The 26,690-nt window shown below is 46.6% G+C and overlaps 9 protein-coding genes across 18 annotated transcripts in view; 4 read left to right on the top strand and 5 right to left on the bottom strand.

Annotated features, from left to right (window-relative positions):
• Window positions 1–38: 38 nt before the first annotated feature.
• LOC131131831 (gastrula zinc finger protein XlCGF57.1-like) lies at window positions 39–2,948 on the bottom strand. The gene is made up of 2 exons (XM_058076774.1): window positions 2,507–2,948; window positions 39–2,183 (listed from the first exon to the last, which is right to left on the bottom strand). The coding sequence occupies exon 2, from the start codon at window positions 2,181–2,183 to the stop codon at window positions 294–296; it is 1,890 nt and encodes a 629-aa protein (XP_057932757.1). The 5' UTR covers window positions 2,507–2,948; the 3' UTR covers window positions 39–293.
• Window positions 2,949–3,499: 551 nt separating this feature from the next.
• LOC131131832 (gastrula zinc finger protein XlCGF57.1-like) lies at window positions 3,500–6,257 on the bottom strand. The gene is made up of 2 exons (XM_058076775.1): window positions 5,764–6,257; window positions 3,500–5,452 (listed from the first exon to the last, which is right to left on the bottom strand). The coding sequence occupies exons 1-2, from the start codon at window positions 5,879–5,881 to the stop codon at window positions 3,771–3,773; spliced, it is 1,800 nt and encodes a 599-aa protein (XP_057932758.1). The 5' UTR covers window positions 5,882–6,257; the 3' UTR covers window positions 3,500–3,770.
• A 241-nt stretch (window positions 6,258–6,498) lies between these two features.
• On the bottom strand, window positions 6,499–8,858 carry LOC131131845 (zinc finger protein OZF-like). Its single transcript, XM_058076797.1, has 2 exons — window positions 8,497–8,858; window positions 6,499–7,649 (listed from the first exon to the last, which is right to left on the bottom strand). Exons 1-2 carry the CDS (start codon window positions 8,693–8,695, stop codon window positions 6,610–6,612), a joined length of 1,239 nt encoding a protein of 412 aa, XP_057932780.1. The 5' UTR covers window positions 8,696–8,858; the 3' UTR covers window positions 6,499–6,609.
• Window positions 8,859–9,287: 429 nt separating this feature from the next.
• On the bottom strand, window positions 9,288–18,150 carry LOC131131838 (zinc finger and SCAN domain-containing protein 2-like). Of its 4 annotated transcripts, none has more exons than XM_058076787.1 (3): window positions 17,523–18,150; window positions 17,022–17,219; window positions 9,299–10,669 (listed from the first exon to the last, which is right to left on the bottom strand). In XM_058076787.1, the coding sequence occupies exons 1-3, from the start codon at window positions 17,749–17,751 to the stop codon at window positions 9,855–9,857; spliced, it is 1,242 nt and encodes a 413-aa protein (XP_057932770.1). In that variant the 5' UTR covers window positions 17,752–18,150; the 3' UTR covers window positions 9,299–9,854. The 4 variants fall into 4 exon arrangements, 3 of the variants coding, with proteins under 3 accessions (XP_057932768.1, XP_057932770.1, XP_057932769.1); XR_009130256.1 differs by lacking the exon at window positions 9,299–10,669 and adding an exon at window positions 15,130–15,436 and having other exon boundaries at window positions 15,668–17,219; XM_058076785.1 differs by lacking the exons at window positions 17,022–17,219; window positions 17,523–18,150 and adding an exon at window positions 11,644–12,268 and having other exon boundaries at window positions 9,288–10,999.
• On the top strand, window positions 12,494–15,923 carry LOC131131829 (oocyte zinc finger protein XlCOF6-like). 2 transcript variants are annotated; one of them, XM_058076771.1, is made up of 3 exons: window positions 12,494–12,894; window positions 13,337–13,969; window positions 15,700–15,923. In XM_058076771.1, the coding sequence occupies exons 1-3, from the start codon at window positions 12,771–12,773 to the stop codon at window positions 15,729–15,731; spliced, it is 789 nt and encodes a 262-aa protein (XP_057932754.1). In that variant the 5' UTR covers window positions 12,494–12,770; the 3' UTR covers window positions 15,732–15,923. The 2 variants fall into 2 exon arrangements, with proteins under 2 accessions (XP_057932754.1, XP_057932753.1); XM_058076770.1 differs by lacking the exon at window positions 15,700–15,923 and having other exon boundaries at window positions 13,337–15,503.
• LOC131131844 (zinc finger protein 37-like) lies at window positions 18,106–21,008 on the top strand. 2 transcript variants are annotated; one of them, XM_058076795.1, is made up of 3 exons: window positions 18,106–18,729; window positions 19,601–19,700; window positions 19,773–21,008. In XM_058076795.1, the coding sequence occupies exons 1-3, from the start codon at window positions 18,531–18,533 to the stop codon at window positions 20,644–20,646; spliced, it is 1,173 nt and encodes a 390-aa protein (XP_057932778.1). In that variant the 5' UTR covers window positions 18,106–18,530; the 3' UTR covers window positions 20,647–21,008. The 2 variants fall into 2 exon arrangements, with proteins under 2 accessions (XP_057932778.1, XP_057932777.1); XM_058076794.1 differs by having other exon boundaries at window positions 19,601–21,008.
• Window positions 21,009–21,168: 160 nt separating this feature from the next.
• LOC131131835 (zinc finger protein OZF-like) overlaps window positions 21,169–26,690 on the top strand; it is a 77,851-nt gene continuing 72,329 nt past the window's right edge. The window contains exons 1-2 of one of the 2 annotated variants that reach the window (XM_058076780.1): window positions 21,169–21,594; window positions 21,798–21,977. In XM_058076780.1, the coding sequence (XP_057932763.1) occupies window positions 21,471–21,594; window positions 21,798–21,977 (304 nt within the window). In that variant the 5' untranslated portion in view covers window positions 21,169–21,470. Of the gene's footprint in view, window positions 21,595–21,797; window positions 23,293–26,690 lie in introns of those variants that run through there. The other variant, XM_058076779.1, reaches the window with a different exon arrangement.
• LOC131131825 (protein MTSS 2-like) overlaps window positions 21,835–26,690 on the bottom strand; it is a 41,639-nt gene continuing 36,783 nt past the window's right edge. For 3 of the 4 annotated variants that reach the window (XM_058076755.1, XM_058076752.1, XM_058076756.1), the window contains one exon: window positions 21,835–21,944. The gene's annotated coding sequence lies outside the window, so the exon portion shown is untranslated. Of the gene's footprint in view, window positions 21,945–26,151; window positions 26,588–26,690 lie in introns of those variants that run through there. The other variant, XM_058076754.1, reaches the window with a different exon arrangement.
• On the top strand, window positions 23,649–26,265 carry LOC131131840 (oocyte zinc finger protein XlCOF6.1-like). Its single transcript, XM_058076790.1, has 2 exons — window positions 23,649–24,104; window positions 24,540–26,265. Exons 1-2 carry the CDS (start codon window positions 23,918–23,920, stop codon window positions 25,628–25,630), a joined length of 1,278 nt encoding a protein of 425 aa, XP_057932773.1. The 5' UTR covers window positions 23,649–23,917; the 3' UTR covers window positions 25,631–26,265.

Raw genomic sequence — 26,690 nt, 5'->3', positions numbered from 1 at the left:
GTCAGAGAGTACGGACACAGAGATAGTTGTCAGGCAGCTTTAATGAGTTGACTAAAGGTCAAATACCTGCTATGTACGTGGGTGTGGTCTAAAGGGGAACAAGGCAGGAACAAAAGCCTCCTTTTAAAGCTTCCAGTCTGGTCTTCTCACTCAATCGGAACCACAGAGTCATCTCCAGCCTTTGTCCTTGTCAACACCCTCACCTATGTTAACCAGAGAAGCACTAACATGATGGCAGCTGCTCCTTTTGTGGCAGGGCTGAAATGCAGTGGAAACTATTCATCTTATCGGCTTCACTTCCTGCTGCTGTTCTCCCCAGCACACGTGTGGTTGCTAAGCTGGTACTTATAAGAGAATCGTTCATCACACACGCTGCAACTCAACACTTTCTCTCCAGTGTGTCTCCTCATGTGTCTCTTCAAAGACTGAGTATGGCTGAACGACAAACCGCACACTGAACAGGTTGGCTCCTCTCCAGTGTGTGCGGTCATGTGGTTCTTCAGATCACATTTGTATGCAAAGCCTTTGCCACACACTGAACAGGAATATGGTTTTTCTCCGGTGTGTCTTCTCAGGTGTGTCGTCAAAGTGCCTTTTTGTGCAAAACTCACGCCACACCATGAACAGGAGTACGGTTTCTCTCCGGTGTGCGTTCTCATGTGTCTCTTCAAAGACTGGGTATGGCTAAACGCGACGCCACACACGGAGCAGGATGGCCCCTCCCCCGTGTGAGTTGTCATGTGTTTGGTCAAACCACCGTGATATGCAAAACCTTTACCACACACTAAGCAGGAATACGGTTTCTCTCCGGTGTGTGTTCTCAGGTGTGTTGTCAAATTAGGTTTGTGTGCAAAACGTCTGCCACACACTGAACAGGAATATGGTTTCTCTCCAGTGTGCGTCGTCATGTGGTTTTTCAAATCACCTTTACATGCAAAGCCTTTGCCACACACTGAACATGGATATGGTTTCTCTCCAGTGTGTCTTCTCATGTGTGTTTTCAAATAATATTTTTCTACAAAACCTACACCACACACTGAACAAGAATATGGTTTCTCTCCAGTGTGTGTTCTCATGTGTAATTTCAAAACACCTTTTCGTGCAAAACCTTTACCACACACTGAACATGAATATGGTTTCTCTCCAGTGTGCCTCCTCATGTGTATTTTCAAATTTCGGTCTTGTATAAAACCTTTACCACACACTGAACAGGAATATGGTTTCTCTCCAATGTGTGTTGTCATGTGTCTTTTCAAATGATCTTTTCGTGCCAAATTTATGCCACACACCGAACAGGAATATGGTTTTTCACCCGTGTGTCTTGTCATGTGTAATTTCAAACCGCCTTTTCGTGCAAAACCTCTACCACAAACGGAACAGGAAAAAGGTTTCTCTCCTGTATGCGATCTAATATGTATTGTCAAACTTTGCTTTCGAGAGAAGCTTTTACCACACACGGAGCACATGAACGGTTTTTCTCCTGTGTGACTTCTCACGTGTGCCTTTAAATTACAACGGTGTGTAAAGGCTTTCCCACACTGAGCACATTGAAAGCGTTTGTTACCAGGGTGACATGTCATATCAGCTGTGGAGTCTTCATCATCATCATCGTCATCATCAGTGTCAGGAGAGTGTGACGTCGTGTGCTCGCTATCTGATAGTGGAGCTAAGAGCTTGTCTGCTGGTGATCCTCCACAGTGGTCTCCATCGGCTTCTGTTGTCATGTGTTGAGTTGAGCTGCTGCTTGGAGGCTCCGCCTCTCTCTTCTCCTCACCTTCATCGTCTTCATCATCTTCACTCTTCACAGGGACGCCAATCACTGGGAACTCCTCCGGTCCTTCAAGATGCTCTCCCTCCTGGCTGATGCTGTGGTCCTCCTCTTCCTCTTTAATGTGGGGGGGCCAGGGCTCCTCCTCTTCCTCTTTAATGTGGGGGGGATGGGGCTCCTCCTCTTCCTCTTTAATGTGGGGGGGCTGGGGCTCTTCCTCTTTAATGTGGGGGGGCTGGGACTCTTCTTCCTCTTTAATGTGAGGGGGGGTTGGCTCCTCCTCTTCCTCTTTAATGTGAGGGGGATGTGGCTCCTCCGCTTCCTCTTTAACATGGGGAGGAGGAATGGGGCTCCTCCTCCCCCATCCTGGAGCTCCGCTCCTGCTGCTCAGGGTGAAGATGTTCCTTGCTGACATCTGCAGGAAACAGAAAGACTAAGACATTGTTCCAATATGTCAATATGCACCAGTCATTGGAAGGTCATCTCCAGTCTTCTATGAATGAAACACCAACATAGCAAGAGACAACAGAAGGAGCAAAGAACGTGCAGTTAAAGTTGATTAAAATACTCATTCCCCCTGCAAAAATCAGTTCAGGGTTAAATACTTATTTCACTAAAAGATGAAAAACTAAAACTGCGGTCTGAAAATAAACAAAATGGGACTCCACTGAGAGGAGCATGGTACCAGAGGCGTTAATGAGCTAATAGAAAGCTAATGAACATGAGAGGACTACTCACCTGCTGTGTAACACAACTTGGGGCTTCTTGGAAACAGCGTCCTTCTCCTCTTTTGTTCCACAAAGTTCCTCCTCGTACTCCGCTATCGTTCCTTCCAACCAAGTGGTTGGTTCACCAACGGTCTCAATATTTGCACGAAATACTTGTTGCAACATCACAAAACGCGCTAAATGTCTCCTCGTCTTGCTAACTTCGTCATTTGGTTGCAATCTTTCTCACAACAATAGTCCAAAATGGCGGCCGACGCATGCGCAGTGTGTGTTCTTTCAGCCGCATGCGCAGTGTGTGTTCTTAGCCTCCGCCTCTCTTTGGTATCAGCTAGCAGCTAGCTAACCTCGCCTGAGAGGAACTGATCCTGGACGAAGAATGGATTTGTTCATGGAATATTATCCATTGACATAATCGACATAAAAAACACAATCACAGCGACTAAACACCACCGCCTTGCTAGAACTTCCCCTTTAATCGACTTCCGCCGGACAAGAAACAGACCGTATAGTCGATAGACTGATAGACGCCCATCGAGTGGCTTCGTCCTTGCTGCCTTCCGTCATCATGGCCGCTATACCGGATGTACCAAGACTGGGCTGTACTGAATACAAGTAATGTACTTACCTTCATGAAGCTCCGTTTAGTCTTGACACATCCAACATGGCGGCGACGTTGACGTATGACTCAGCGCTTGATATGGCGTCTACTAAATGTCTTTTCCGGCATGACTGCCTCCTCCGGCGAGGAAGTATATTCCACTGTAAACTTACAGAACAGATGAGACAAGAGAAGATAGCATATTCCAGCAGGAAGTAAGGAAGTATAATTCCACTGTAAACTTCTATCTTTGCTTTTGTGGTCTGTCGGGGTTGGCCACCTTCACCTTAGGCCTCATCCTGGTGGGTGTCGACTTGGAGGAAGGATAACCACATGAGACTATAGTATGCAATTCAAGAGATTTATTCCTGACGGACAAACCTAATACAACGGAGCTTAATGTCTTTCCCTTATCGAGAGAGGGGCAGAAGGGGCAGAAGGGGCAGTGAGGTGAGGAGAGCCCGGAGCTGGTGGTGCCGGCCTCCCTGTGGCGGGTCCTTCACCCCAGGTTGGCTTAGTGATTGAATCATTGAACCCGGCTGAGCAAGTCATGACATGTGGTGCCTTCAAGGGCCTTGGAAAGTGTGGGGAAAAACACACAGGCTGAGTCGTAACAGTTGAAGTCCAGCAGCTTCACTTCCTGCTGCTGTTCTCCCCAGCAGGAAGCGGTGCAGCTTCACTTCCTGCCGCTGTTCTCCCCTGCACACGTGTGATTGCTAAGCTGGTACTTATAAGAGAATCTTTCAGCACACACGTTGCACCGAAACACTTTCTCTCCAGTGTGTCTCCTTGTGTGTCTTTTCAAATTACCTTTTTGTGCAAAACCTTTAGCACACACAGAACAGGAATATGGTTTCTCTCCAGTGTGCGTTCGCATGTGTGTTTTGAAGTCACGTTTATCTGCAATACCTTTACCACACACTGAACATGAATATGGTTTCTCTCCAGTGTGTGTTCTCACGTGCGTGGTCAAATCATGTTTATTGGCAAAACCTTTACCACACACTGAACAAGAATGTGGTTTTACTCTACTGTGTGACGTCATGTGTTTTTTCAAATCACCTTTCCACGCAAAACCTTTACCACACGCTGAGCAGGAGTACGTTTTTGCTGCAGTGTGTCTTGTCAGGTGTTTTCGCAAATAATATTTTTCTGCAAAACATTTACCACATACTGAACAGGAATATGGTTTCTCTCCAGTGTGCCTTCTCATGTGTATTGCCAAATTAGGTTTTCGTGCAAAACCTACACCACATACTGAACAGCAGAATGGTTTTTCTCCGGTGTGTGTTCTAGTGTGTATTTTCAAATAATATTTTTCTGCAAAGCTTATATCACACACTGAACAGGAATATGGTTTCTCTCCAGTGTGTCTTCTCAGGTGGAGAGACAAATGAGATTTTCGGGAAAAACCTTTACCGCACACTGAACATGAATATGGTTTCTCTCCAGTGTGTGTTCTCGTGTGTGTTTTCAAATCAGATTTTTGTGCAAAACCTTTACCACACACTGAACAAGAATATGGTTTCTCTCCAGTGTGTGTTCTCATGTGTGTTTTCAACTTTGCTTTTTTTGCAAAGCTTTTACCACACACTGAGCAGCACAAAGGTTTCTCTCCAGTGTGCTCTCTAGTGTGTCGAGTCAAATTTTCCTTCCAATAGAATCCTTTACCACAAACTGAGCACAGGAATGGTTTCTCTCCTGTGTGTTTTCTCACGTGTGTTTTCAAATCAGATTTTTGTGCAAAACCTTTACCACACACTGAACAAGAATATGGTTTCTCTCCTGTGTGTTTTCTCATGTGTGTTTTCAGACGACTACGGTGTTTGAAGGTTTTGTCAGGGTGACATGTCATATCAGCTGTAGAGTCTTCATCATCATCATCATCATCAGTGTCAGGAGAGTGTGACGTTGTGTGCTCACTATCTGATAGTGGAGCTAAGAGCTTGTCTGCTGGTGATCCTCCACAGTGGTCTCCATCGGCTTCTGTTGTCATGTGTTGAGTTGAGCTGCTGCTTGGAGGCTCCGCCTCTCTCTTCTCCTCGCTTTCACCTTCATCGTCTTCATCATCTTCACTCTTCACAGGGACGCCAATCACTGGGAACTCCTCCGGTCCTTCAAGATGCTCTCCCTCCTGGCTGATGCTGTAGTCTTCCTCTTCCTCTTTAACATGGAGGTGTTGTGGCTCCTCCTCTTCCTTTTTAATGTGGAGGGGCTGTGGCTCCTCCTCTTCCTTTTTAATGTGGGGAGACTGCGGCTCCACCTCTTCCTCTTTAATGTAAGGGGGGTGTGGCTCCTCCTCCTCCATCCTGGAGCTCCACTCCTGCTGCTCAGGGTGAAGATGTTCCTTGCTGACATCTGCAGGACACAGAAAGACAAAGACATTCTTTAGAGAAATCCAGCTTTGCTTCATCACAGGAGGCATCGTCCTCAGGCCAATTTCCACCTCATGGGCCTTTCCAAGTGAGCAATGACCCCGGTGTAAACCTCTCAGGAATTGTGTTTAAAGAAGTAAAAAGAGACAACTATGCCGATACGTGTCGATACGATGGATATGTAAATCTAGTGGCCCTTCGAAAGGGACCTTCACGGACAAAAGCTTTATGTTAATGAAGAGTATTGATCATGAACTGATAGAAAGCTGATAAAAAAGTGAGAGGACTACTAACCTTCTCCGTGTAACACAACTTGATGCTTCTTGGAAACAGCGTCCAGTAGTTGATGATCGTTCTCCTCTTTTGTTCCACAAAGTTCCTCCTCGTACTCTGCTATCCTTCTTTCGCACATTTCCGCACAATCACAACAGTTTGCACTCGATCTCGATCTGTTTACCACTTCCGGTGTCTGTTAGCATCTGACAAGCTAGCTACCTGGAGAGGCTTCAAGGTTCACTGAGGTCACAACAGTAAAGAATAACCTACCCCAAAAACATGTATAGCGACAACACACGAGGAAAGAGTATTTCGCTGCAAGCTTTCCTCCATCAATAGTCCAAAATGGCGATCTTTTTAGCGCCGTTAACCTACGTCACTTCCTTGTACAGCACGTCACAAAATAGAGCTGCTACGGTAACCAAAGGCTCTGCTTAGCGATGTGTTGATAACATCCGTCTCTCTGTTGGCAGCTAGCAAGCTAAGCTAAGCTGACAGGATGCCTGCTTGTGCTTTCTACTTCCGGTCGTACCGCCAGTAAATTCTAGTGCATTACTGCCCTCTGCCGGTAGGAAGACGTCATTACACCTAAAACGTGTGGCGACAGAGTAACGTAAACTCAAAACAGTCCAGACAGAAAGAAGAAAGCTGATAGGCTAAAGATGCTAATCGCTAAGTGAGCGGCCTGCTAACCAGATTAAAGGCTAACAACAGTTAGCAGTTTCACAAAGTAAAACAGAGCGACCACCTTTTCTCATTTTTATTCCATTTAAAGGTAGAAGGCGTGAGCAAGATTATCTTCCACATCCAACGATGCAGCTTCACTTCCTGCCGCTGTTCTCCCCAGCAGGAAGCGGTGCAGCTTCACTTCCTGCTGCTGTTCTCGCCAGCGCACGTGTGGTTGTTCAGCTGGTACTTGTAAGAGAATCGTTCAGCACACACGCTGCACCGAAACACTTTCTCTCCGGTGTGGAGTCTCGTGTGTCTCGCAAGGTTTGTTCGGTCACAAAAGCTTCTGTTGCAAATGGAACAGGAATACGGTTTCTCTCCGGTGTGAGTTCTCATGTGCATTTTCAAGCAATTATTCCGGATGAAACTTTTCCCGCACACCGAGCATGAGTATGGTCTCTCTCCAGTGTGTCGTCTCATGTGTTTTTTCAAATCGGAAGTTTGTACAAAACCGATACCGCAGACTGAACAGCTGAATGGTTTCTCCCCTGTGTGTTTCCTTCCGTGTTCTTTTAAATGTCGACTTAGTAAAAAGCCGACGCCGCACACCACGCAGGTGAAGGGTTTGTCATCGTTGTGTGTTCTTGTGTGTATTTTCATCTCTTGCTTTCGCAGAAAACCTTTGCCGCACACGGAACACGCAAAACGTTTCTCTCCGGTGTGGATTATTGAGTGCGCTTTCAAATTTGCCTTTAAGGAGAATCTTTTATCGCAAACTGAGCACACAAATGGTTTCTCTCCCGTGTGCAGCTTCACGTGTCTTTTCATGTTACTGCGATCATTAAAGGTTTTGTTGCAGTGGGGGCACTGGAAGCATTTGTTGTCATGGCGACATGTTAGGTCAGCTTTAGGCTCTTCGTCATCACGGTCTTCATCATCAGTGTCACGAGAGTGTGACGTTGTGTGCTCGCTATCTGATAGTGGAGCTAAGAGCTTGTCTGCTGGTGATCCTCCACAGTGGTCTCCATCGGCTTCTGTTGAGCTGCTGCTTGGAGGCTCCGCCCCTCTCTTCTCCTCGCTGTCACCTCCATCATCTTCGCTCTTCAGAGGGACACAGATGACTGACGGTCCTTCAAGATGCTCCTGACCGATGCTGCGATCCTCCTCTTCCTCTTTGATGCGGGGGGGCTGCGGCCCCTCCTGCTGCTCATGGAGAAGATCATCTTCACTGGCTTCTGTAGGACACAAAGAGACTGAGGTCAGAGCTTCGGGTCACACGAGGCCTCGTCCTGCAGCAGCGTATCTTCAGACCGATCAATGTTTTACATCATAAGGTTCAATGGGGGGCCTTCAGGACTGGCGGGGACGGGGGGGGGGGGGGGGGGGGCTGTCAGGTTAAATAAAGCAAGAGTGAACACACTTCTGGTCTTCAAAATAAGAGCACCGTTGCCACATCCAATATGGCGGTGACGTTGACGCATGGGCGCTCAGCACTCGATGTGATAATTATGGTGGGGGGGGGCGATGTGACACCAAAATCACACTGTCCCTTTCTAGGTATATACTATACTCCCATCCTCATGGCAGTATCTACAGTACTACAGTACTACACACAGTAGAAGCGTCACATGGTGAGATTAGTGTATCACTGCAGCCCTGGGTGTTGCGTAATCAGCTTTAAGTCCAAACCAGGAGGGGGTGGACTCCATCGGCACCGACTAAACCCTCAATGCTAGGCTGATGACTTGGAAGGACTCAAGGCCTGTCTTGTATCGACCTCATATCGAAGACTTGGAGGGGGGGGGGGCACTAGGTTTTAAATAAATACATCAAAGTGTGCCAAGGTTCATACACACGGAGGGTGGGGGGGGAGGGGGGTGAAGAAAATGCAAAGTCGGATTAAATGAAGTCAGCTTCTTCCTACGTCCCTTCGGACATGTTGAAGTGTGTTAGTGGAACCACGTGATCTTCCATTACGTAACCTGTCAAGCACGCCTGAAACTAAACAACTAAATCACACCATGCAACGTTCACGATGAAATATAACGTCAGTAAACACCCGAGAAGGCGAAGGTAACCAACCTGCTCCGTGCAACCCAACTTGGTACCTCTTGGAAACGGCGTCCAGTAGTTGACGTTGTCGCTCGTTCTCCTCTTTTGTTCGACAAAGTTCCTCCTCGTACTCTGCTATGGTTCTTTCCAACACTACAAATATTTCTTCCACAGCCAAAGCTAGTCGCTGGTTCACCAACGCTCTCAGCATTTGGACATTTGGACACATTTTCACACGATCGCGACACTTTACACTCGCACTCGATCTCCGCTTAGCGATGCGTTGATCACTTCGAGCGTCTTTGTTAGCAGCTAGCAAGCTAAGCTAGCCCGAGAAGGTACCTTGGTCTTTTCTTGTTTCCTACTTCCGGTAATACACGGCTAGTGCATTACTGCCCTCCTCGGGTGAGGAGGTGTCATTACACTCTTTGCCAATAAAAGGTGTGTTGAAAAAGACCGGATGTCAGCACAAATAAACATTCACCGGAAGTGGCTGCAGCACAATAAAAGTTAGATCCACCTGAAAAACGGACAAAACCACATGAATATATAGACAGTTACAGACACAACATGCATGTAGTCTGTTTACGCTCGCTCATGTGGCATTTTATCCACATCTGACCATGCTAAGTATGATTATTATTATTATTATTATTATTATTTGAGCCTGGATTATTGGGGCATGACCTGTCATGTTGGCGACATCGAAGGAGCATCCGTGTGTGTGTGTGTGTATACTGATGATGCGTCCGGGTAGAAGTTTTTTTTTTATTACTTTCAATATGCAGAAACATACAAGTGTTGATTTAAGGATAAATAATAAGAAAGATACAAAGTTTGCGGAGGTAAAGTCAGCTTTGAGTTTGACACCCCTGCACAACAACAGTTAATGGCTAGAAGAAACTTTAAAGAATAAAACTCCTCAATTAAAAATGTAAAAAGAAAAAGGTTCATTAATAATAATAATAATGCAACTTATTATGAATGATGCCAATCAACACCTGGGATGGAGGGCCCAGACGTCCGCCTGGTCAGCATCAAACACGTCACATTGCACATTTAGCAGATTTAGAAGGAAAAATTATAAGTCAAGTTAGCCAACATTACCTTTGTAGTTTCCTTTCCACCCATAAGACGAGTCAACTAGTCAACGAGTCAACGAGTCAACGAGTCAACTAGCTAACTAGCCAACTAGCCACTTCTACTGTGCGTGTTATTGAGAAGACATGATGTGGCTTGTTTAAAGCTATTAGTGTTACCAACGTGGAAAGAGCTAGCTAAAAGCCACATCCGTGTAGCTTACCTGACTTTTGTGGTGACGGGTAAAGTCTGGCGTTGTGGAGCTAAAAATGGTAAGAGTACAGTCACAAGGTCGTTCCAAAGTCATTTCAAGTTGCTTCATTTATGTTTTCACCAGCACACCGGTGATGGTTGAACTGGAACTCAGAATGGAACCTTTCACCGCACACGTTGCAACGCACCGCTTTCTCGCCGGCGTGCGTTCTCTCGTGGGCGACAAAACGCGATCGGTCACGGAAGCTTTTGTCGCAGACCGAGCAGGAATACGCTTTCTCCGTTTCTCCGGTGTGCGTTCTCATGTGTCTTTTCAAATGATTGTTTCGCACAAACCCGACGCCGCAGATGGAACAGGAATACGGTTTCTCCCCGGTGTGTTTCGTCATGTGTTTTTTCATATCCGAAGCTTGTACGAAACCGATACCGCAGACTGAACAGGTATATGGTCTCTCTCCCGTGTGCATCCGCATGTGGATCTTCACTTCCTGCTTTCGGAAAAAACATTTACCGCACAGAGAACACGGAAAAGGTTTCTCTCTGGAGTGTACTGTTGTGTGTGATTTCAAATGTGCCTTGAGGGAGAATCTTTTACCGCAAACCGAGCAAGTAAATGGTTTCTCTCCCGTGTGTAGTCTCATGTGTCTTCTCATATTGCTACGGTCATTAAAGGATTTGTCACATTGAGAGCATTTAAAGTGTGTGTTGCCGGGGTGACACGTCACATCGCCTTTAGTTTCTTCATCATCATCATCATCGTCGTCAGGAAAGTGTAACGCCATGTCGTCACTGTCTGATAGTGGAGCTAAGAGGCTGCCTGCTCTCTGATGGTCTCCATCGGCTTCTGTTGTCATGTGTTGAGTTGAGCTGCTGCTTGGAGGCTCCGCCTCTCTCTTCTCCTCACTTTCACCTTCATCGTCTTCATCGTCTTCACTCTTCACAATGACACCGATCACTGAGAACTCCTCCGGTCCTTCAAGATGCTCTCCCTCCTGGCTGATGCTGTGGTCCTCCTCTTCCTCTTTAATGTGGAGGCGCCGTGGCTCCTCCTCTTCCTCTTTAATGTGGGGGGGCCGGGGCTCCTCCTGCTGCATCCTGGAGCTCCACTCCTGTTGCATCCTTGAGCTCCACTCCTGCTGCATCCTGGAGCTCCACTCCTGCTGCCTCCTGGAGCTCCACTCCTGCTGCCTCCTGGAGCTCCACTCCTGCTGCTCAGGGAGAAGATGGCCTTCACTGATGTCTGCAGGACACAAGAAGACAAGGACTTGCTCAGCTCCGTCACATCTGGCATGTCCCGCATCAACATCTCTGAGGACGTCATCAGTCACCACGCTGACATTCTGTCTCTGGTCAGGTCATGTTTGGAAATAAGGATGTTGGAGGTCAACGGCTACTGCGGGGTTAACGTCTCAGCAGAAGCTAACGTAAATCTACACTCGAGCAAACAAAGATCGATGACATCAGAACACGATTGCTGCATAAGACTTCAAAACTTACCTTTCTAGCATTTACTTTGGAAATGCACCACTTCCTGACTGTGGACGCTAAGCATTATGGGTAATGTAGGTCTTTTATTGGCAACAAACCTACTCCAATGGAGTTTTAAGGTGTCTTTTCAGAACTACACGTCAACATAAACGACCGTTCTAACGTTTTGTGTCAAGTTGTGGGAAAAAGTTCAACAGTTAAAAAGGTATCAGATTATGCCTAATTCATTTTTTCTATTAAAATGTAACATTTACAAACACACGTCATTTATTATCAGCAATGTATGAATTAATCACGTGGTGTTCCCGAATGTAACTTGTCAACACGTCAGAAATAAATAAACCCCACCATGACAATGACCAAATATAAAGTTAGTAACTTTATAGTCAAACTAACCTGTTCCGTGCAACCCAACTTGATACCTCTTGGAAACAGCGTCCAGTAGTTGACGTTGTCGCTCGTTCTCCTCTTTTGTTCGACAAAGTTCCTCCTCGTACTCTGCTATGGTTCTTTCCAACACTACAAATATTTCTTCCACAGCCAAAGCTAGTCGCTGGTTCACAAACGCTCTCAGCATTTGCGAGTCACGCATTTTCACGCAAAAAAGACTTTTTCCACTCGATCTCTTTGTTAGCAAGCTAACGAGCTAAGCTAGCCCGAAAAGCTTCAACGTTCCCTCGGACGCGTTCATCTTGGAGTCAGACAAGATTACAAACGTAGACGCCGGTGAATTCATCAATAAATACAAACATGAAGAAAGAATGTGGCCCGAAAAACGACACTGCCTGCTAAACGTTTTCCTTTTCTTGTTTACGACTTCCGGTAATACACAGCGAGGACATTATAGCGCGTTACTGCCCTCCTCGGGCGAGGCGGTGTTACTACACTCTTGACCCATAAAGGGTGTGGTGAAATAGAGTTGATGTTGACACAAAAGAACCGGAAGGACTTCATCGATCCAGTGAAAACTAAAAGCAGTGTTCGACAGGCAGAGGAAAGCCAACAAAACAACCCGGCTGGAAGATGCTAGATGCTAAAAAGATGCTAAACACCAGCAGATGTTAGCCTAGCTAACCAGGCTACGGGCTAACAACAAAACAGCCTATCTTCCTTTGCCATATAATGAAATAAAACTGTATAATAATAATAATAATAATATTGAATGCATGCAGTCTTCGCCTAGCCGAGGTTAGCCTGCTAGCAGACACCAACTAGACGCGGAAGTTAGCAACACATTGCGCATGCGTCGATATCCATTTTGGACTACAGTTGCAAGAAAGCTGACAAGGAATTGATTGGAAATAAACACCAGGATGACGAGTGTTGCCGCTTGTGTTGTCATGCCGCTACATATCCAATCCTGGAGGATTGTTAGTTTATGTTAAGACAAAATGGTTTCCGTCAACTTTGAAGCTTTGCGGGCTAGCTTAGCTTGGTAGTGGCTAGCAAACACAGGCGGAAGTGATCAACGCGTCGCTCAGCTGAGCTCAAGTGTGATTTTAAACCGTCGGGATTGTGTGGAAATGTGCGAAAGAGCCATAGCAGAGTACGAGGAGGAACTTTGTCGAACAAAAGAGGAGAACGAGCGACAACGTCAACTACTGGACGCTGTTTCCAAGAGGTACCAAGTTGGGTTGCACGGAGCAGGTCAGTAGTCCTCGCACATTATTATAAATGTTTATATTCATAAATACTATGTGTTTTAATACTGTTGATATGTAAGTTGGAGGCGAAGTCATCCAGTGATGGGAGTAGTTGGATAACCATCTCAGGTTGTCAGCCTGCCTCCAGTGTTGATGCGAAAGTCATTTTCAGTTCAAGATGAGTAATAGATGATGATGGCTTTACTGGGGGGCTTTCTCTACCCTCTTTCCAGGCTGAATGACCTCCTAAAAACAGGTAGAACCTTTCATGTCTAGTGTTTGTCATCTATAATGGAGCTCTTCACTTAGAATTGTAGCACCGAGCTGGTTTCTTTGGATTTCTCTTTTTCTATTTTTTGAGACATTGTCAGAATACTGATGCTGCAAAATCGTGTGACGAAGATTCTTCTAAAGCATATGTTTGTCTTTCTACTTTCTTCTTGCAGATGTTAGCTTCCAAGATGGTCCCCCTCAGCAGCAGGAGTGGAGCTCCATCACGGAGCCAGGGGAGCCACAGCACCTCCATGTTAAAGAGGAAGAGGAGGAGCCACAGCACCACCACGTTAAAGAGGAAGAGGAGGAGCCACATCACCTCCACTTTAAAGAGGAAGAGGAGGAGCCACAACACTTCTGCGTTAAAGAGGAAGAGGAGGAGCCACAGCACCTCCGCGTTAAAGAGGAAGAGGAGGACCACAGCATCAGCCAGGAGGGAGAGCATCTTGAAGGACCGGAGGAGTTCCCAGTGATTGGCGTCCCTGTGAAGAGTGAAGATGATGAAGACGAAGGTGAAAGTGAGGAGAAGAGAGAGGCGGAGCCTCCAAGCAGCAGCTCAACTCAACACATGACAACAGAAGCCGATGGAGACCACTGTGGAGGATCACCAGCAGACAAGCTCTTAGCTCCACTATCAGATAGTGAGCACACGACGTCACACTCTCCTGACACTGATGATGATGATGATGAAGACTCTACAGCTGATATGACATGTCACCCTGACAACACACGCCTGAAATGCCAACACTGCGACAAGACCTTTGTTAAGAGGGGAAACCTGAAAGTACACGTGAGAAGTCACACAGGTGAGAAACCTTTCACCTGCTCAGCCTGCGGTAAAAGATTCTCACAACGATCACATTTGAAAAGACACACAAGAATACACACTGGAGAGAAACCTTACTCCTGTTCAGTGTGTGGTAAAGGATTTAAAGTCAACAAAGATGTGAAAATACACATGATAAAGCACACTGGGGAGAACCCATTTCGCTGCTCCATCTGTGGTAAAGGATTCTCTCTAAAGGCAAATTTGAAAACACACACACAAATCCACACTGGAGAGAAACCTTTTACATGTTCAGTGTGCGGGAAAGGTTTTGTACAAAACTACAACTTGAAAATGCATATGAGAAGACACACGGGAGAAAAACCGTACTCCTGTCCAGAGTGTGGTGTGGCTTTTTCCCGAAACGATAATTTGAAAATACACATGAGAACACACAGTGGAGAAAAACCATATTCCTGCTCAGAGTGTGGCGTCTGTTTAGCACGAAAAGATAATTTGAAAATGCACATGAGAACACACGAGAGACCACCACGGAGCTCCTGTCCGGTCTGTGCTGAGGGCATCGCAGGAAAAGGGGAATTGAAAAAGCACATGAGAACACACATTGGAGAAAAACCATTTGCTTGTTCAGAGTGCGGTGCGGGTTTTGCACGGAAAGCTACTTTGAAAATTCACATGAGAACGCACACTGGAGAAAAACCACATCCCTGCTCAGAGTGTGGTGCGGGTTTTGCGGGAAAGCGCGAATTGAAAAAGCACATGAGAACACACATTGGAGAAAAACCATACTCCTGCTCACAGTGTGGTGTAGCCTTTGCACGGAAAGGTACTTTGAAAATGCACATGATGACACACACTGGAGAGAAACCGTATTCCTGTTCAGTGTGTGGCATAGATTTTTCACGAAAAGGCAATTTGAAAATACACATGAGAACTCATACCGGAGAAAAGCCGTTCTCGTGTTCGGTTTGTGGTGTCAGCTTTGCACGAAAAGCTGAACTGCAAATGCACATGAGAGGACACACTGGAGAGAAACCATATCCCTGTTCAGTGTGTGGTGTTGGGTTTGCACGAAAAGGTGAACTGAAAAGACACACGAGGAGACACACAGGAGAAAAACCATACCGCTGCTCAGTGTGTGGAATAGGTTTTGGCCGAAATGGTGATTTGAAAATCCACACGAGGAGACACACGGGAGAGAAAGTGCTGAGTTGCAGCGTGTGTGATGAACGATTCTCTTACAAGTACCAGCTTAGCAACCACACGTGTGCTGGGGAGAACAGCGGCAGGAAGTGAAGCTGTACAACGTCACGTGTGACGTGCAACATCGTATCATAACATTAAGAGTTTATCTTGTCAATTTGTTGGACAAAAACATTTCAAAATGTACCTGCATTGTTAAATAAAGTCACATGGTTGCATTGTACGTCTCGTCTCCTCAAGTGAGTGTTTCGTGACAGCCCGAGTCATTAGCCACTCCCACTTCCTGTAAAGCCACAGCACGTGAGGGATAAATTGTACCGTGACGAGAGGAGGTGCTGAGAAAAGCTGGATAATTTAAGAAGTTATTAAAACATACTTGGTTAAAACTGACATGTTAGCGATATGAGTGTCACAGAGCACATATAGACAAACAACCATTCACACTCACATTCATACCTATGGACAATTTGGAGCGGCCAATCAAGCTAGCATGTTTTTGGAACTTTCAACTTACTTTCTGTTTCTTCTTCTGATCCATGGTCCAAGACTTTTTATTGCATCATATGAGACCTATTTGAGACTTTGGGAGTCCCAGCTCTCCCCGCCTGTGCCCACCAAAAGGATCCCGGTGACGGCACACTCCACAGGAGACAACGATACCGGATGAAGCAGCGGTCGGGCCAGAAGCATCGCAGCAGATGATCACGATCGTCCAAAGAGGTCCCACCAGCTGCTCTCATCCTGGTCAACGCCACAGAAATAAAATATTATTGACCCCCCCCCGCCCCAATTGTTTGTGTACATCGTACTCCACAAGCAAGTCCTGAAAAAAGAAAAGAGGAAGTAGTCTGACGGCACAGGAAAGGAGCCTACAGTATTCCATTCCTAGATGTCACCACGTAGCATTTTAATGGTGGAAGCACATTAGCAAGCTAGCACACAACAACGTCACAACAACGTCACAACAACGTCACAACAACGTCACAACAACGTCACACGTGATGTTAGAAAGTTATCCAAGTCCCAGAGCTGATGTCAGGCGGTGCGGCTTCACTTCCTGTCGCCGTTCTCCCCAGCACACTTGTGGTTGAGAAGCTGGAACTGATAAGAGAATCTTTGCTCACAAACGCTGCACCCAAACATCTTCATGCTGTCGTGCGTCCGTACGTGAATTTCCGAATCATCTTTTTTTGCATAACCTTTACCACACACGGAACAGCAGTATGGTTTTTCCGGAGCGTGTCTTTTCATGTGGATTTTCAAATACTGATTCTGGGAAAAACCTTTACCGCACACGGAACAGATGAAGCTTTTCTCTTCAGTGTGAACTTTTGTATGTGCGGTCAAATTGGACTTCCGAGAGAATCCTTTTCCACAGATGGAACAGGAAAAGGGATTCTCTCCGGTGTGCGTTCTCACGTGGATTTGCAAATCCTGATTGATTCTAAATCCGGTGCCGCATACTGAACAGGAAAAAGGTTTCTCCCCAGTATGTATTCTACTATGCTCTGTCAAACTTAGCTTCCGAGAGTATCTTTTACCACAAACTGAGCACTTGAATGGTTTCTCTCCTGTGTGACTTCTCATGTGCATTTTTAAATGACTACGGTACTTGAAGGTCTTGTCGCAGTGTTGGCATTTCAAGCGTGTGTTGTCAGGGTGACATGTCATATCAGCTGTAGAGTCTTCATCATCATCATCAGTGTCAGGAGAGTGTGACGTCGTGTGCTCGCTATCTGATAGTGGAGCTAAGAGCTTGTCTGCTGGTGATCCTCCACAGTGGTCTCCATCGGCTTCTGTTGTCATGTGTTGAGTTGAGCTGCTGCTCGGAGGCTCCGCCTCTCTCTTCTCCTCACTTTCACTTTCACCTTCATCGTCTTCATCATCTTCACTCTTCACAGGGACGCCAATCACTGGGAACTCCTCCGGTCCTTCAAGATGCTCTCCCTCCTGGCTGATGCTGTGGTCCTCCTCTTCCTCTTTGATGTGGGGGGGCCGGGGCTGATGTTCTTCCACCCTGGAGCTCCACTCCTGCTGCTCAGGGGGGAGATGTTCTTCACTGATATCTGCAGGACACAAGAAGACAAACACATCATTTATTCTGTACTATTATGTAATGTGTATAACACAGTGACACAATGTGTTTATTTATGCAGCTAACACATGCAGCTGTTTTGCAGGTTAGCTTATAGCTAATGTGCAGCAAAGATACCACAGCTAAATGCTTCTTGCTAACATCTTATTATGGCAGAAAAACGGGCAAAACCACATCCACTCACCGGGAAAGTTATTCCAATGTCATATTCATGAATTCATTAATGAATCAAATATCAAGCCAGTAAACATGCGAGAGGAAGAAGGTAACCAACCTGCTCCGTGCAACCCAACTTGGTACCTCTTGGAAACAGCGTCCAGTAGTTGACGTTGTCGCTCGTTCTCCTCTTTTGTTCGACAAAGTTCCTCCTCGTACTCTGCTATGGTTCTTTCCAACACTACAAATATTTCTTCCACAGCCAAAGCTAGTCGCTGGTTCACCAACGCTCTCAGCATTTGGACATTTGGACACATTTTCACACGATCGCGACACTTTACACTCATACTCGATCTCCGTTTAGCGATTTGTTGATCACTTCCGGGTCTTTGTTAGCAGCTAGCGAGCTAAGCTAGCCGTTCACAGTAACGATCCTTTCGAAATATACGCAGCGACAAGAGAACAAACTCGACAAGAATTTTCAGTCGTTTCGTTGCAACATTCCCTCCAGCACCAGGGCGACTGGCGCATGCGCCGTGTGTGTTGCTAACTTCCGCTGAAACAGGCTAAGCTAGCTAGTGAAGAACTGATCCCGCACGACGTGTTGAATAGAACTCTTTTACGTGACCAAAATGTGGACATAATAAAGAACAAAAACACGATGGACGCAATCATAGAGACTAGACTAAACTAATAAACCAGGCCGTCTTTCTTTTTTAAACTTTCAACATGCAAGTCACGGCGAGTTCCTTCGAACAATACTGCCCCCTCCGGAGAGGAGGTGTCATTGCACTCTTCACCAATATCTCCTACATGATATCTGATATAGGGCTCTTTTACCATTCAGTAGGTGGCGGTAATGCACACCTGAGGCTGCTTGCCAACCGCCAATAAACAATAACAGACGAAGGAGAAGCCATCGCGCATGCGCCTGTCGCCATTTTGGACTAATTATAGGAAGAGGTGCTTGTTTCATGTGTTCTGTTTCTAGGACATGTTTTTGGCGAGGATTGTTGGTTGCTATGGTGACAAGAACTCCACGGTGACCGTCCTCGAGGTAGCTTAGCTTGCTAGCTGCTAACAAAGACCCGGAAGTGTGAGTGTAAAGTGTCGCGATCGTGTGAAAATGTGTCCAAATGTCCAAATGCTGAGAGCGTTGGTGAACCAGCGACTAGCTTTGGCTGTGGAAGAAATATTTGTAGTGTTGGAAAGAACCATAGCAGAGTACGAGGAGGAACTTTGTCGAACAAAAGAGGAGAACGAGCGACAACGTCAACTACTGGACGCCGTTGTCAAGAAGCCCCGGGTTGTGTTACACAGAGCAGGTTAGTAGTCTTTCATGTTTATTAGCTTATTATAACTTGATTAGTTTATTAGCTAGTCCTCCTTTCTTTTAGATGGTTAACACTACTCTAAAAGCCTTTTCTCCGGGAGGGGGGGACAGACCCACAAATCAATCGTGTTGATTGCCAAACCAAGATCTTCCTTTTTTAGGAACCCTCCTTTATTGTGGTTAAACACGTGAGAAGTCCACCAAATACAGAAAATGGCATTAAATTATTTAAATAAAATAAAAATCAGAGCCGCGGCCGCAAGGTGGTCGGTGCCAGTGGTGGCGGCAGCCCCCGAACCCGATGGTGGACACCAGAGGTCAGGGCCCCCCGTCAAGCGTTCCCGTGCATCTCATCAATTATATTTCTTATTTGCTTCTTTCTTTTCCTCAAGAGTGATGAGCAAGGCAGCATTATCCACCACGAGTGCCTTGATATCATCCTGTAGCCCAGGGGTGTCAAACCCATGCCACGGAGGGCCGAGACATGACCAGCTGGTGGCTAAAGAGGGTGATGTTAACGATGAACCTCGTTTGGTTTGAGGGGAGGAGCTCATCACTGAAATCACCTGCTGGAGGAACCGCTTGGAAAGAGAACCTGCAGTGCTTCGGCCCTGTGTCGACACATGTGGTCTAGAACCTTCATGTCATGGCATCATGGACAAGGACCTTTCTGGACACTTGAAGACATGAAGTCTTTACCAGGCAAAATGATTTGAGCTTCCGAGTTTGGGAATCGTACCACAGAGCGACTTTCTTTTTTTCTAAGTGATTGTGAGAACATCTGCTGGTGGAGGACGATGCCTCCTGTGACGAAGCAAAGCTGGATTTTCTGAAGAATGTTTTTGTCTTACTGTGTCCTGCAGACGTCAGCGAGGAACATCTTCAACCTGAGTGGAGCTCCAGGATGGGGGAGGAGGAGCCCCAGCCCCCCCACGTTAAAGAGGAAGAGGAGGAGCCCCGGCCCCCCCACATTAAAGAGGAAGAGGAGGAGCCCCGGCCGCCCCACATTAAAGAGGAAGAGGAGGAGCCCCGGCCGCCCCACGTTAAAGAGGAAGAGGAGGAGCCCCACCTCCCCCACGTTAAAGAGGAAGAGGAGGACCACAGCATCAGTCAGGAGGGAGAGCATCCTGAAGGACCGGAGGAGTTCCCAGTGATTGGCGTCCCTGTGAAGAGTGAAGATGATGAAGGGGAAAGTGAGGAGAAGAGAGAGGCGGAGCCTCCAAGCAGCAGCTCAACTCAACACATGACAACAGAAGCCGATGGAGACCACTGTGGAGGATCACCAGCAGACAAGCTCTTAGCTCCACTATCAGATAGCGAGCACACGACGTCACACTCTCCTGACAATGATGATGATGATGATGCAGACTGGACGTTACACCTGAGAAGTCCCACTGGAGAAGAACCATATTCCTGTTATTTGTGTGGCATCGGTTTTGGACAGAAATCGGATCTGACGGTGCACATGACAACACACCCTGAAGCGAAACGGCATCCCTGTCCCGTGTGCAGAGCCAGTTTTGCCGAAAAACATCACTTAATAACGCACATGAGAAGACACACACACTCCTGTTCAGTGTGTAGCAAGAGTTTTACGCGAAAAACCACTTTGACGAGACACCTGAGAAGACACACTGGAGAGAAACCATATTCCTGTTCAGTGTGTGGTAAAGGCTTTGCGGGAAACCAGAACATGAAAAAACACATGAGGAGAATACACACTGGAGAAAAACCATTTCCCTGTTCAGTGTGCGGGAAAGTTTTTGCAGAAAAGTCCGATTTGACTAAACACATGAGGACACACACGAGAGAGAAAGTGTTTCGGTGCAGCGTGTGTGATGAACGATTCTCTGATAAGTACCAGCGTAGCAACCACACGTGTGCTGGGGAGAACAGCGGCAGGAAGTGAAGCTGCACCGCTTCCTGCTGGGGAGAACAGCGGCAGGAAGTGAAGCTGATAACATGAATAGTTCCCAACGCAGGTCACGTGGCTGGCTACGGTTCCCACGGTGAAGGTTAAAAAGGATTTGGAACGATTTGACACCATGTAATGATAACACAGTCTTGTTGACGTAATAACATAAAATCTTACGGAAAACAAAAATATCTCACAAGAGTTTCTTTTTTGGCGCTCTAACGCCATCATAAGCATGTAAGAACTGTGATGCTGGTTATTAACAATAAAATAGAAATTAATCGATTCCAGCTCATAAACTCAGCTCTTAAAAACTATTTTTGTTGTGGTTCTTATGTCTGTTCAACCAAAGCATCTTTAGTTGCCTTAAAATTAATAAAAAATGAACAAACAAGGCTTGTGTCATAATTTCGGGAGATCAAGAATGCAATGACATCTCCTCGCCTGCGGGAGGCAGTAGTGCTAGAACGTACGGTGTCTTTTGTACCGGAAGTACATTCTTCGTCCAGGAACAATTCCACTAATGCTAGCTTAGACTGTTAGCCGTTAGCAAAGAAACCCGGAAACCGCTGGAGGAAGGTCGCAGCCAAACCTTTGAAAAAAAGTTCGAAAGACTCTTAGATTATTGCCGCGATTGTTAGCTTGTCGTTGCCTTTTTTGGAGAGCATTGTTAGTTTTTTTTAGACGAACCCAGGGGGAACCTTGAAGCTTCTCTGGCTAGCTTAGCTTGCTAGCTGCTACCAAAGAGACGCGGAAGTGATCAACACATCGCTCAGCGGAGCTCAAGTGTGAGTGTAAAGTGTTGGGATTGTGTGAAAATGTGCGAAAGAACGATAGCAGAGTACGAGGAGGAACTTTGTCGAACAAAAGAGGAGAACGAGCGACAACGTCAACTACTGGACGCTGTTTCCAAGAGGTATCAAGTTGGGTTGCACGGAACAGGTTAGTTTAAATGGTTACTAACTTTAGATTTGATCATTATCATGGTGTGGTTTATTTGTTTCTTAAGTTTAAATGAAAAGATGCTGAATCAGACCATGCCTGCATGCTAGTGTGTGTGATTGAGTGTGTAGTTGCCCCTGGGGGTGTCATGCTACCCCCAAGCTCTTTCTTAAAGCATGTGTTTGTCTTCCTGTGTCCTGCAGACCTCACCTTAGCTGCCGAACAGCACGTGTGGAGCTCCATCGTGAAGCCACAGCCCCCCCACATTAAAGAGGAAGAGGAGGACCACAGCATCAGCCAGGAGGGAGAGCATCTTGAAGGACCGGAGGAGTTCCCAGTGATTGGCGTCCCTGTGAAGAGTGAAGATGATGAAGACGATGAAGGTGAAAGTGAGGAGAAGAGAGAGGCGGAGCCTCCGAGCAGCAGCTCAACAGAAGCCGATGGAGACCACTGTGGAGGATCACCAGCAGACAAGCTCTTAGCTCCACTATCAGATAGCGAGCACACGACGTCACACTCTCCTCACACTGATGATGATGATGATGATGAAGACTCTACAGCTGATATGACATGTCACCCTGACAACACACGCCTGAAATGCGACCACTGCGACAAGACCTTCCATGACAGGAGCAACATGAGAAGACACGTGAGAACCCACACAGGAGAGAAATCATTCAAATGCTCCGTTTGTGGCAAAAGATTTTCCCGGAAGCTAAATTTGACAGAACATGCTCGAGTACACACCGGAGAGAAACCTTTCTCCTGTTCAGTCTGTGGTCGAAGATTCTCTCGAAAGCTAAATTTGACGGCTCATACTCGAACTCACACCGGAGAGAACCCTTTTGTCTGCTCCACCTGTGCTAAAAGATTCTCTTCGAAGGCAAATTTGACAGTACACACAAGAATACACACTGGAGAGAAACCTTTTACTTGCTCAGTGTGTGGTATAGGTTTTGTGCAAAATCAAAAGTTGAAAATCCACATGAGAAGACACACTGGAGAGAAACCATATTCCTGTTCAATCTGTGGTATAGGCTTTGCACGAAAAGGTGATTTGAAAATCCACCTGAGGACACACACTGGAGAGAAACCATACTCCTGTGCAGTGTGCGGCGTAGGGTTTGCACGTAATGGTAATTTGAAAATACACATGAGAATACACACGGGAGAGAAACCGTATTCCTGTTCTGTGTGTAGTGTCGGATTTGCACGGAAAGGTGAGTTGAAAATACACATGAGCACACACACTGGAGAGAAACCGCATTCCTGTTCCATGTGCGGCATAGGTTTCGTCCAAAATCAAAATTTGCAAATACACCTGAGAAGACACACTGGAGAGAAACCATATTCCTGTTCAGTGTGTGGTATGGGTTTTACGCGGAAAGGTAATTTGAAAATACACATCAGAACCCACTCTGGAGAGAAACCATATTCCTGTTCAGTGTGTAGTATAGGTTTTGCGCGAAAAGGTGACTTGAAAATCCACATGAGGAGACACACTGGAGAGAAAGTGTTTCGGTGCAGCGTGTGTGATGAACGATTCTCTTATAAGTACCAGCTGAACAACCACACGTGCGCTGGCGAGAACAGCAGCAGGAAGTGAAGCTACGACGTTGTGACGTCATATTGTGTGTTGTGTAACCCAAGTTTGGTGATGTCATATGAGATCTTCTTCAGGAAATAAATGAACCTGCACCCTCATACTCTTAGTCTTTCCTCGTCTGGGTTACATGAATACTCGATTATGGATTAAGGATGTCCTACATTTCCTGAAAGTGACCACAATACCGGAATATGTCGGCCAAACGTGTAATGACATGTGTTCACCGGAGGGAGGCAGCAATGCTAGCCTGTAGTAGCTGTCATGTAAACAAGGTGCTGTTTATTAGTCCTTTTATTCTTTTATGTCCACATTAAAGTCATGTAACAGAATGATATTCAACACATTCATTTTCCCTTCAGGATTAATTCATTTCCGGCTATCTTCGCCTGCTCGCTGCTGCCGACCAGACGCGGACGTCAGGAGCGGAGACTGCGCATGCGTTGATGGCCATTTTGGACTACTGTCGTAAAAAAGATTGGAGCAAATTTCGAGGGAAAACGTTAGCGAGACGACGGACGAGGTTCCCTGCAGCTTGTGCGCACTTGTCGCCGCACATCTTCGCGTGGGTTGCTAGTTTGAAGACAAGCTCATCTCAGCGAACTTTGAGGCTTCTCTGGTTAGCTTAGCTTGCTAGCTGCTAACAAAGACGCTTGAAGTGATCAACGCATCGCCAAGCGGAGATCGGGTGTGAGTGTAAAGTGTCGCGATCGTGTGAAAATGTGTCCAAATGTCCAAATGCTGAGAGCGTTGGTGAACCAGCGACTAGCTTTGGCTGTGGAAGAAATATTTGTAGTGTTGGAAAGAACCATAGCAGAGTACGAGGAGGAACTTTGTCGAACAAAAGAGGAGAACGAGCGACAACGTCAACTACTGGACGCTGTTTCCAAGAGGTACCACCTAGCAGGTTAGTTCCAGTCTTCCTCTCACATGTTTGCTAACCACATTGGAGTAACTTTAGTGGGTGGGCGGATATTATGACGATGAAGAATTGCAGGCTGTAGGAAGGAAGGAGAGGAAATAAGGAGAGTGAACAGGAAAGGTAAGTGAACAGGTTGAACAAAATGTCAAGCGGAGGAGGCCAGGCAGCCGAGCTGGAACCCCCAGCCCCTCCCCCACAGAACCAACCGCTGTCCCCCAATAAAAAATCAAATGACACCTACAGGGACATGCCCCCCACCACAGCATCGAGAGAGAATGCTAACACCAGGCTACACCCCCCCCCCCCCCCCCCCCACACAAGACGACCCAGACAGTACCAGTATGCATGGCCCCACCCGTGTGCTAGAATGTACTTTTCGGCCTTTTCTAAAGCAGGTCTTTGTCTTCTTGTGGTCCACAGACGTCGCTGAGGAACATCTTCCCTCTGAGCAGCAGGACCGGCGCTCCAGGGTGGGGCGGGAGGAGCCCCGGCCCCCCCACATTAAAGAGGAAGAGGAGGACCACAGCATCAGCCAGCAGGGAGAGCATCCTGAAGAACCGGAGGAGTTCCCAGTGATTGGCGTCGTCGTGAAGAGTGAAGACGATGAAGGTGAAAGTGAGGAGAAGAGAGAGGCGGAGCCTCCGATGAGCAGCTCAACTCAACACATGACAACAGAAGCCGATGGAGACCACTGTGGAGGATCACCAGCAGACAAGCTCTTAGCTCCACTATCAGATAGCGAGCACACGACGTCACACTCTCCTGACACTGATGATGATGATGATGAAGACTCCAAAGCGGAGGCGGCGTCTCACGATGAAAGCAAGCGCTTTAAATGCTCTCAGTGTGACAAGACCTTCAATTACCGCAGCAATATGAAAATACACATGAGGACGCACACAGGAGAGAAACCATACATGTGCTCAGTTTGCGGTAAAACGTTTGCTCACAAGGGAAATTTGACAACGCACACGAGAATGCACACCGGAGAAAAACCGTTTGTGTGCTCGGTTTGTGGCAAAAGATTCTTTCAGCAGTCCAATCTGATATCGCACACGAGAAAACACCGAGAGCGAGAGAAAGCGTTCACCTGCTCCGTGTGCGGTACCGGCTTTGTCCGTAAAGTGGACTTGAAAATACACACAAGAATACACACCGGAGAGAAACCTTTTACATGCTCGGTGTGCGGTACAGGGTTTGTCCGTAAAGTGGACTTGAAAATACACACAACGGTACACACCGGGGAGAAACCTTTCACATGTTCGGTGTGCGGCATAGGTTTTGTACGAAATCAGCATTTAAAAATACACATGAGAACGCACACTGGGGAAAAACCGTACGCCTGCTCCGTCTGCAACAAAAGCTTTTGTCAACGAGCGCATCTTGTCACACACATGAGGACACACACCGGAGAGAAAGTGCTGAGTTGCAGCGTGTGTGATGAACGATTCTCTTATAAGTACCAGCTGAACAACCACACGTGCGCTGGCGGGAACAGCAGCAGGAAGTGAAGCTGCACCGCTTCCTGCTGGGGGGGAACAGCAGCAGGAAGTGAAGCTGCACCCCTTCCGATAGACGGTAATGTTGACGTTCCAACAGTATCACATATGACGTGTGGAGAACGTCTTCAATGCTGGGGCCGTTTCAATCAGGGGCGGGGCCATTTCATCAGATGTCTTAAATATGCTAACAAGGTATGACTGAATACTTATAGAACAAACTAATAACAAGAATCCGATTATTCATATCAACGTCTCCTAATATGTCAACTTTCCTTTCAATATAACTTCTTTATATTATGATTTCATTACAAACTTGTTCAAAACAAAAATGCAAATGTTTTTAATATTTTTTTAATAATATTTCTATATTTTTGTTATGCTACGATACAACATTTTCCCTAAGTTTGGTGAAATGTTCTTATTGGATTGGAACTTTTTTCCCTAAATATTCTGAGTTTGTTCTTGTCGTCATTCTTGCTGTTTGTGTTGAGTATTCTTCTAATGTGCTCCAAAAGCCACCATGGACAGCGACTGGCCACAGTGAAGCAGCGTAGTGGGCGTGGCGTGTCCACCGTACTCGAACAGCAGTCCGTGTGGAGATGTATCCTTAGTGTGGCGTCAATAAACACGGAAAATGGATCCTACTTCCTTTGTTCACGTTCAAAGTACTCTTGTATGGACAACATGAATGGAAGTGGAGATAAAGAGTATGTTAGGAATGGAATATTTTCTCTCCGCTGTCAACATGCCTTGCTGAAGAAGGGAACATGTTCCATTCCAAACATCTCCTTTCTCCTACTGTTACTCTCAGTGGAACAGGCCACTGAAGACCAGGTACCAGGCACCCACCCAACCCACAATACACCAGACCATTACATTTGCCCCCCAGGTCTACAGTGGGAGATCCCGGCTGGGCCTCGTGGGGTGAAGGCCCCTTGACTAGCTTCTCCACAGGTGGAGGAACATCTGGATGTGAAAAGGAAGACACGTGATGCTTGATTTAGTGGTCATTGCAGGCCGAGGCCGGCGTTTTTATTCGACGATATTTCTCACTTCATTTGCTTTCTGT

This window comes from Doryrhamphus excisus, chromosome 7 (genome assembly GCF_030265055.1).
Source record: "Doryrhamphus excisus isolate RoL2022-K1 chromosome 7, RoL_Dexc_1.0, whole genome shotgun sequence".
NCBI lineage: Eukaryota > Metazoa > Chordata > Actinopteri > Syngnathiformes > Syngnathidae > Doryrhamphus > Doryrhamphus excisus.
This window is presented reverse-complemented; position numbering and strand designations above follow the sequence as displayed.

Coding starts and splice junctions, on each gene's coding strand:
- LOC131131831 (XM_058076774.1), bottom strand. CDS start 2,183: ATGTCAGCAAGGAACATCTTCACCCTGAGCAGCAGGAGCGGAGCTCCA.
- LOC131131832 (XM_058076775.1), bottom strand. CDS start 5,881: ATGTGCGAAAGAAGGATAGCAGAGTACGAGGAGGAACTTTGTGGAACA. Junction 5,453..5,763: donor AGTTGTGTTACACGGAGAAG/GTTAGTAGTCCT, acceptor TGTGTCCTGCAG/ATGTCAGCAAGGAACATCTT.
- LOC131131845 (XM_058076797.1), bottom strand. CDS start 8,695: ATGTGTCCAAATGTCCAAATGCTGAGAGCGTTGGTGAACCAGCGACTA. Junction 7,650..8,496: donor AGTTGGGTTGCACGGAGCAG/GTTGGTTACCTT, acceptor TGTGTCCTACAG/AAGCCAGTGAAGATGATCTT.
- LOC131131838 (XM_058076785.1), bottom strand. CDS start 11,839: ATGCGTGACTCGCAAATGCTGAGAGCGTTTGTGAACCAGCGACTAGCT. Junction 11,000..11,643: donor AGTTGGGTTGCACGGAACAG/GTTAGTTTGACT, acceptor TGTGTCCTGCAG/ACATCAGTGAAGGCCATCTT.
- LOC131131829 (XM_058076770.1), top strand. CDS start 12,771: ATGTGCGAAAGAGCCATAGCAGAGTACGAGGAGGAACTTTGTCGAACA. Junction 12,895..13,336: donor AGTTGGGTTGCACGGAGCAG/GTCAGTAGTCCT, acceptor TTCTTCTTGCAG/ATGTTAGCTTCCAAGATGGT.
- LOC131131844 (XM_058076794.1), top strand. CDS start 18,531: ATGTGTCCAAATGTCCAAATGCTGAGAGCGTTGGTGAACCAGCGACTA. Junction 18,730..19,600: donor GGTTGTGTTACACAGAGCAG/GTTAGTAGTCTT, acceptor TGTGTCCTGCAG/ACGTCAGCGAGGAACATCTT.
- LOC131131840 (XM_058076790.1), top strand. CDS start 23,918: ATGTGTCCAAATGTCCAAATGCTGAGAGCGTTGGTGAACCAGCGACTA. Junction 24,105..24,539: donor CAAGAGGTACCACCTAGCAG/GTTAGTTCCAGT, acceptor TGTGGTCCACAG/ACGTCGCTGAGGAACATCTT.